Source organism: Rhea americana, unplaced genomic scaffold, assembly GCF_003343005.1.
Source record: "Rhea americana isolate MKP2758 unplaced genomic scaffold, rheAme1 scaffold_9, whole genome shotgun sequence".
Lineage (NCBI taxonomy): Eukaryota > Metazoa > Chordata > Aves > Rheiformes > Rheidae > Rhea > Rhea americana.
This window is the reverse complement of record NW_028187088.1, coordinates 9355020-9363508: the sequence shown is the minus strand read 5'-3', so window position 1 is coordinate 9363508 and position 8489 is coordinate 9355020. Positions and strand designations below refer to the sequence as shown.

Below are 8489 nucleotides of genomic sequence, written 5' to 3'. Positions count from 1 at the left end.
TTTTGTATACATATAAAATTTTAGTGGATGAAAAGGGTAAAGAACACGTCAAACAGAAAATAAGGGGCACAGCAAAAAGAATGGTTCTAAACCTAAAAAAAAAAAAACACGCATGGTAGGCAAATGAGCACAATGCAAAGGTAATGGGCTGAAGACCATGCAGAAGWAGTACAGCGAAATACCAAACATATTTGGTAGAAATACTTAGCACCAACCCTTGCTCCATATGAGGAGGCAGTAAAAAAGCATATTTAGAATAAGTACCTGAACTGGAACACTAACCAGAAGGAGTAAGTGGCTTGGATTCATACTGTAATTGCARATCTTCTCATGACCTGGTTACCACATCTGGAAGATGACTCTGCTTTCTCCCATCCTATCTCTCACCATTCCAAGAGACATCTTCAAGTGAYCAATGAGAAAAGAGAAGAGAGGAAGAGACAGTAACAGATATAAAAATGAACTTGAAATGCTAGTTAAAGATGATTGTCTTTTGCACTTTTCTGAACCTGACATGTTTGTATTAAAATTTACACTGGTGGAAGTGACTACTTAACATAATGAAAAAAGAAGCACAAGCTCCTTGTTCCACCTCTCTTTTTATGGCTCCCAGGGAGTTCCCATCTCCAATAACGGAACGCAGATTTTGAGGACAGTGAAGTCGTGCAGCTTATAACAAATGACAAGAAACCCAGAAAGTTACCTCTTGATGCATTTAATTTATTTTGTGATGTTTTAAAATTATGGTACTACAAAGTGTGAGGTATGGATAGTAACAGGACTTACACCATTCTCCAGTTGGATCAGGTAAAAATGAGTTACAAATATTAGGAAAAGCAATAACAAAAAATACAAACAATATTTTCCAGTCACACATAGCTGCAAATCCAAAATACTGAAACCTCTTAAAATTAGTCCTAGGAAAAGTTCATGATTGTTCTTTTAAAACAAATATATTCCAGTTCTCGGAGACTAAATGTGGAAGAACCTCCCAGGCCAAAGTGCTGCTTGGCTTTTGCTGCCTGAAGGGTAAACTGCATCCATGACACTTGCACAGAGGTGATCTGGTAACACTCTCTCAGGATTTGTCATTGGGAGGTTTCTTCTTAGCTTCCACATCCTTCTTAAAGTCTTCAAGCTTCTTTGCAAGGTTAGGAATCTTAAAAAAAGAAAAGAAAGAAAAAAGAAAGGAAGAAAAAAAATCAAACCAAAACCACCTAAGACACATGAGCTTCAGCATGCAAGACCATACCACAAACACAGAGGCAAATTCTACAGTTTAAAGTGGTTTCTAAAAGATGCTCGCTTCCAGGACTTTGCAYAAAGGTCAAAAACAAGTAACACTAAGAAAATAACAGTGGAAAGAATGTCACAGGAGGCTTCAAGAAATATTTTGGAATAGGCAGATATTTAAGACTAAATAAAGTCAGTGTTGCCAGGAACATAAAGGAGAAAAATCTCACTGCTTCAACTAAAACTAGGAAGCGGCAGCATATAATTTCACAAGCTACTTGACTAAATGAGGGCAAAAAAATAGTTCTCATTGGTATTTGTGAAGAAAGTCATGGATATATACTTTAGCTGTACTCTAGTCATAGAGCAGAAGGAGAGTAAATTCAAAAGACTGCAGTCCTCYGACTGGATGGTTTGACATTGATAGCACAGGAAATACCAGAAGTTTCTTCTTCCCTTCACAAGTCAAGCTCCTTTYGAGAAAGTGAAATTAAGAACCGAGCCTGTAACACACCTCACATTTAAACTAAAGCAAGAGAAGTCCACTACTGTGAACAAAATTCTTCATGTATTTATAGTTAAACATACAGTTGAAGGATTAGGACGTAACTATGACAAGTCATCTTAGATGTCATTTAAGACAAATCATCTCAGATACCAGCAATAAAAATACCAGGTTCATACTACAAGTCAGTGTTATATTACCAAGGAAACATTTCCTCCAAATCAAAAGCAGAAGTCCCCCTCTTGTGGCAATATATTATTATAATAGCATTGCCAGAAAAGCACTGTACTATGCTTACCACATGCATTGATACATCCAAATAGGTTCTCATGACTATGTTTTCCTAACTTTTAAAAACAAATAGTGATAGCACTACTATTAATCCTGTTACTGGAGTGACTGGACAGGAAGTATCACAGAAGTTTGCCAGTGTGCAAGAAGCAAAAAATAAGAATTCAGCTAGCAAGATGACTTAAATGTCCAAGGAAAATAAAAATAGTATCAGAGAGAGAGATGCATCAGCATCTCTATTTTTTAAAAAAAWTTGGGCTAGTATAAATTGCAAAAGAAAAGAAATAACTGTATGTTACATTTACTTCCCCAGCCTGTAAACAGCTAAGCGGCACTGCTCTTACATGGAATCCTGCTGGCTCTGCAGAACTTAAAAGCTCATATTGAAAATAGCTCCAAATCTTCTTCTTCTACTCTAACTTTCACCAGGAAAAGTCTCAGTCCACAAAGAAAATAAAGATCACAGGTTAATATACTGTTCCCAGGCAGCAGATATTGAACTCTCTCAAATAGCTGGCAAAACTCATTTTCAYCACTGGTACAGCAGACAGAGATTTCAGAAGCCTTGAAAGACTTTTAAGTAACAAATGGTTGTACTGACYGGGTATCACCATAAGCAGAGTATCGGTGTCAAGAAATCAGTATTTTATYGATGGTACAATCCATGAGCAACTGTCAGACCAGCTCAATTTCTCCCGTTTCTGTATCTCTCTTTATAACYTTTGTACTCATGGGTTGCACTATGTGGATGCCTAGTTAAAATACTTGTACTCTAGGGGTCCAATACCAGCTGAATATCTAAGCATTACTGTATCATAGACAAGAAGTCAAACAGGTAGCAGTTTTGGTTCCACTTAAATTTGAATTCAACTGTAACTAAAGTTAGCATAATTTGCATCTTAGCCAAATCCAAAAAAATCTCATCAAAATAAAGACTAATTCAATTCTGACYGAGGGAAAACAGCTTTGTATTTTCATTCAGGCTTAGATTAAATTTCCAGAACATAAGACTACTTACATCATAATTCTGAGCTAGATAGATCCCAACCACATTGCCAAGAGTAAAGCCAACCTAAAAATGAAGGAAAAAAAATATAGTTTACATCTCTTCATAAAAAGTATTCCGATTAAATTTTTTTAAAAAAGAGTAAGTCGTGAGAAAACTAAAAAGTTTCAAATTTATACTTAATTTTGCACCCTTCTTCCCAAAGAGGGATACATTTTACTCAACTTCATCACCAGGAAAACTTTACCATCATTTCCAAAATATAGCACAGCTGTCTTTTAAGTATACATCCCCAAAAATATTTGGATCAGGCATGATCATCTTTGCCAGTAAAATTCTTTGCACATCCACAAAGGCAGTAATTCYGATAAAAGTAGGGGAATAGAACTGTACAACAACAGGGATCTACAGGTGACAGGGGTGTTGGTCTGCGAATGAAAAGCCTGAAGCAGTATGTCGCTAAAACAACACATGGTACTAGGGAAGCACATTACATAAGAGATGCAACACAATAACACACAGTAATAAAAAGGATCACAAGTTTGAATCTTTAATCAGAGGCCTGACTGCCAAAAGATCTATCTCCCTTTAGGAGGTTTAAGAGTACAGCTCTMCTACCTAGCCAAACTGATGTAAAGCTGCACTCTCACTGAGAGGCAGCTCCTCCCTCTCCCCCACTCTGTACTTCTGCTGCTTCTTTGTGCAAGGACTAACAATTAAGTATCTTCCAAATCCCTCAGTCCCCAAAAGATTAGTTTTCAGTCAAATCTACTCCGATCTAGGGGCTCTTCTAAGAAAGACAGGATAAACACCGCTGGTTAGAAACAGGGCACAATTTCTTTTGACAACAGTGCAAACTTGTATTTGCTGAAAGCTGTCTGTGAAACTGCACACTGCAAGTAGAGCAAAACACAAGCGTAGTTTGTCCCATACCCTGCTTGCGGGATGCAGAAAATCTTTAAGTGTCATGTCACTTGGGGAGGGAAAGAAATCCCTCTCTTCAAACATAAATGATACAATTTCTACTCGGCAGTTCCCCAAAACCCTACATTATTTTTACTGTTATATTCATAAGTCTACACATATTATGCAAGCTCATCTGACTGTTTTGGAAGGGGAGACTACTAATACCGTGCCTTCATTCACTGTCACTGGACAAATCACTCCATATGGTAGCCAAGGCCRGTTCTAAGAAAACTGTAGCCAGTGATGGCAGAATATTTTATTAAAATAAAAAACCACTCTCCACAATAAGAAATTTGCCACTAGACATTTTTTCCATGCCCAAAGCAGAATACAGTACAGCTCATCCTTTCAGTGATTCAGACTCCACAAGTACCACTGGTGAAAAAAACGTGTTTGTCTGGTAATTATGGAAAACTAAAATTGGTTGAATGCTGCCACATGAACCACAACTGCAAGTAACTGAGAATTCACTTGAAAAGACAGACTAGCTCCTTGTTTACTAGCAGTTTTCTAGTTTCTTTGCCCAGAAAAAAATTCCATTTCCAAAGATGGACAACTTCTTATACTCCACTGTTGTAAACCTTTTTCTGTACAGCTAAAGGACTAACACAAGTACTCCTTTTGAGTACGCTCCTTTATTGAGAAGACTATCACTCCATTCAAGATCAGTCAGTAGACAATTCAAGACAACTGAAAAGTCTCACTGTTTAGACTCCAATTATTTGGACAGCAGAAAATACAGGATGTTAAAAGGCACATGTTAATTAAGGAAAACAAGGGCTGACAAGAGTTCAGCATTTTCCAACTGCTACCCAGCATTTCAAGTTCTGTTTTAAACATCACATAAACACTTGTTTAACTCTGGACAGCAAAAATACAAGGTTTGCAAGATTATCCCTTTATCTCTCTCCTACAGCCCAAACAAGGRAGAACACCCTCCCTCCACCCAAAAAGGAAGAAAACCCAGAATCAATATGCCCTTTCTTCAACTTTTAGACATTAAACAAAGGTCTTAATTAAGAAGTGATTTGATGTAGTAATTGCAACCAAATGCTATTAGCTGCAAGCAGCTGAGTTGAGAAACATAGGAACTTAGAGAGTGACCAAGTGTTTTCAGTGGAGTGAAAGATTATAATGAGACAGCTACAGAAATGACCGAGACTTTGATATTCATTTATTATTACATTGTGGTTTTAAGTTGGGGTAAGAGAATAAAACTTATTTAGTAATTTTATAAAAACATGCAAGGCTTTCCCAACTTAAAAAAGGTCATCTTATCTGGCTCCCTACCAACACTTATTATGAAACGTTAGCTAGCTAACTTATTTTTCCCCCAACAAAACAGAAGATTAAAGGATAGCACATATTGTTTGTAGGTACTGGAGCATATCTGAACACAAGTAAAAACCAAGAGTATTCCTCAAAGATTTACACAGAGGTATGAGAAAACAGGAGACTGTTGCCATGCTTTGCTACAGGACAGGATCATTTCAGCTGGGCAATTTATTTCACATCCAGTAGTACAAATAGCAGTGCCAATAAAGTATTCAACCAGAGTAGTCAGGCATCTTAACTTCAAACATCCAGATGAGTTTGTGGGAACACACAGAAGGGAAAACAGAAAATGAGAGAAGTATAAAAACCTTTCATCTACTGGTTTTCAGCACAAGGGTTGGCAAAGAGGTTTCAAGAATTATGAAGGGTAGTAATGAAACAGTAACACTTGCTTTTATGTATATATGCATAAACATACATGAATTCTGGTCTCCAGGGGTAAGTTTTGGGGGTGTGCAAAAGGCCAAAACTACTGTTCTTACAAAAAGAGGCAGGTGCATATGCCCAGTGCAGGCTACCCCCTCGACACCAAAGCAGCACCAGCCTGTGGTGGCTTCACAGGTTTCGGCCAGCTGCGTTTCCCCCCCAGCAAGCACCCAGCACCCGAGGAGAGACCCGACGGGCGGCTGAGCCACGCCGCGGGGGGCGAGCAGCCAAAGGGGCCCGGCGGCAGCGGCTGGTTTCTGAGGCACTAGGCACAGCCCGGATCGCAGCCAACGCCGAGCCGCCCCCCTAGGCCTAGCCGGAGCCCGGCGGTGTTATGAAAAAAGAAAAAATAAAAGAAAAGGGCTGTTTCGGTTAAAGAGGGTGTTCAGAGAGGCGGGGGGAAGCCGGCGGCTTCGCGGGGCTGGGCGTCCGCGGAGGGTCGCGGCCCAAACCGCGGGGGGTCTCTCGGCGCCATGACACCGCCACGGCCCCGTCTCACCCCGCCGCGAAATGGCGGCGCCGCCGCCGCCGCGCGGAGCCTTACCAAGAACTGCAGCATGGCGCCTGCCTGCTTCCCTGCCTGCCTACCGGGGAAGTCAGGCGGGCGGCGGCGGCTCCTCTTCCGGCTCCCGGCCCGCCCTCGCCGCCGCGGAGGGGCGGGCAGAGCGCGGGCCGCCTGAGGCAGCCGGGCGGCCSTGAGGCATCACCGCCGCCTCCCCTCTGCGGGGTGGCCAGGGGACGGCTGGCTGGGGAGGCTGTCAGCAAAGGGGTGACCCCAAAAAACACCACAGTCTGAGCTCAGAGATGACCCTGCTTTGAGGAGGAGGTTGGACCAGAGACATCCTGAGCCCTTTCCAACCCAAGTTCTTTACTGATCCTATGAGCACTTCCAATAAGCCTGTGTTTCTCTTTTTTCTTTTTTACCAACACAATTAGAAAATGAAGAGCAGCTGTTCTTTATGAAACACTCTCRGTTTAATTTCTTGTAATAACTGCACTCAATTAACAGATTTGGGTACTAAATGTCAATTAGAGACATTGTTCRTGCTGTAAGTCAATAAACTCTCCAACCTTTTATTGCAATATATTTGAAATTTTGTTTTCACATCCCATTTCAGCTGAAAAAGACATGGCTGTTATGGAACTGTTGGGCAACTCTGTCCTGAAATCAAGTTTAACTCAGATGCGAGCATCGGTTCCCACGTAGCTCAAAAAAATCCATCTAAGCAGAATACGTACACCTAGCTACCTGCCCCTTCCCGGGCTGCTTGGTGAGGCAAAGAAGCATCTCCTACTCAATTTATGAAAGGGAGTAGAAAGAGATACTAAATGGCTCTCTTTTATGATCATGGTGATACTGTAGCGAGGAGCTGGAGGTGGAACTGCTTTCTCCTACATTTCAGTCTGGCACTGTTCTTCCCTGCCTAGGCCAAAGCTAACATCTGGAAATGGCAAGCTGGGACTCATTCTGATACGGCACCAGAGTTGGGGTTATGATTTCTTACTTCCCTGAAACATTTCTTGCCTGCCTTCCAGAATGCCACTCCTAAAAATGTTAGAAATTACTTTTGTTCTGAAAATAGAAGGAATCATCTGGTAATAAATATTTTCCTAATGTTGAGGCCTTCTACATATGTACAGTCAGGAAATATTACAGACTCCAGCCTGAGCAAATGACAGGAACCAGAAGGAGCAGACAGGTCCCCTTTTAATAACAATAATGCCTCCACAGTATTACCAACAGGAGATAGGATCTTCTTGTTTTCTGCTCTTTAAAACATGTTGTTATTACACTCAGACTATAATGAGCACAACATCTGTTAGACAGCATTGGCTCAATAGTGCTGTACATAGTTGTTTTCCTACATGCCATGATTTTCCTCTGTGACATTTAATGGGTAGCCAAAAGTCATTTTTTCCTTTAAAGTAAATCCATTGCATTTACATCAGCCAACGCTGAATCATTTTGAGTTAGAGACTGTAGAGGGTGGGTATGGTGGATGGCATATGTTATTGGAAGAAACTCAGTCTGGTTTTGACAACTATAAATGCAACTGTGAGGCTTTTGTAGCTGGAAAAAAAATAATAAAAAAAGGCAAAGCTTATTTTTTTGAGCTTCCCCCACATTTGCCTTCACCTCAGACCAGAGAGTCTCACAAGCAGGCAGCACTCACTGCAGTCTTGACACTGGCTGTAACTTGGTCTCAGAGAATGTTTATTTAATCTTGGAGAAGGAAAGGAATCAGAAGGAGGTGCATGAGACCCTTTCCCCAACACCACTGATGCTATTTGGGCAGCATTCCCATAAAGTATGGAAGGCGCCCATTATATTGTCAGACACCAGACTGTTTATTTCCCCTGCTCAGGGATGGGTCAGTTAACATGGCCTGCTTTTTGTTCACTTCCCATGTTTCATTTCCTGCCTGTCCAGGCAGAGGATGATACAAGCCACAATCCTTCATCCTTCTCAGGCTTGAAGTTCAAACATCTTTCTTTTTTCTTTTCTTTTCTCTTTTCTTTTCTTTTCTTTTCTTTTCTTTTCTTTTCTTTTCTTTTCTTTTCTTTTCTTTTCTTTTCTTTTCTTTTCTTTTNTTTTCTTTTCTTTTCTTTTCTTTTCTTTTCTTTTCTTTTCTTTTCTTTTCTTTTCTTTTCTTTTTTAAGGCAGCTGGTGTAGCTTCCTTTCTTGTAGCTACCAGCTGTTCCCATAAGGACTAGTAACAGTGATAT

At 40.6% G+C, this 8489-nt stretch overlaps 1 protein-coding gene across 1 annotated transcript; it reads right to left on the bottom strand.

Annotated features, from left to right (window-relative positions):
- Positions 1 to 699: 699 nt before the first annotated feature.
- STMP1 (short transmembrane mitochondrial protein 1) lies at positions 700 to 6449 on the bottom strand. The gene is made up of 3 exons (XM_085324076.1): positions 6307 to 6449; positions 3048 to 3101; positions 700 to 1159 (listed from the first exon to the last, which is right to left on the bottom strand). The coding sequence occupies exons 1-3, from the start codon at positions 6319 to 6321 to the stop codon at positions 1079 to 1081; spliced, it is 150 nt and encodes a 49-aa protein (XP_085180202.1). The 5' UTR covers positions 6322 to 6449; the 3' UTR covers positions 700 to 1078.
- Positions 6450 to 8489: the final 2040 nt, after the last annotated feature.

Coding starts and splice junctions, on each gene's coding strand:
- STMP1 (XM_085324076.1), bottom strand. Junction 1,160..3,047: donor ATCTAGCTCAGAATTATGAT/GTAAGTAGTCTT, acceptor TCTTTTTTTAAG/ATTCCTAACCTTGCAAAGAA.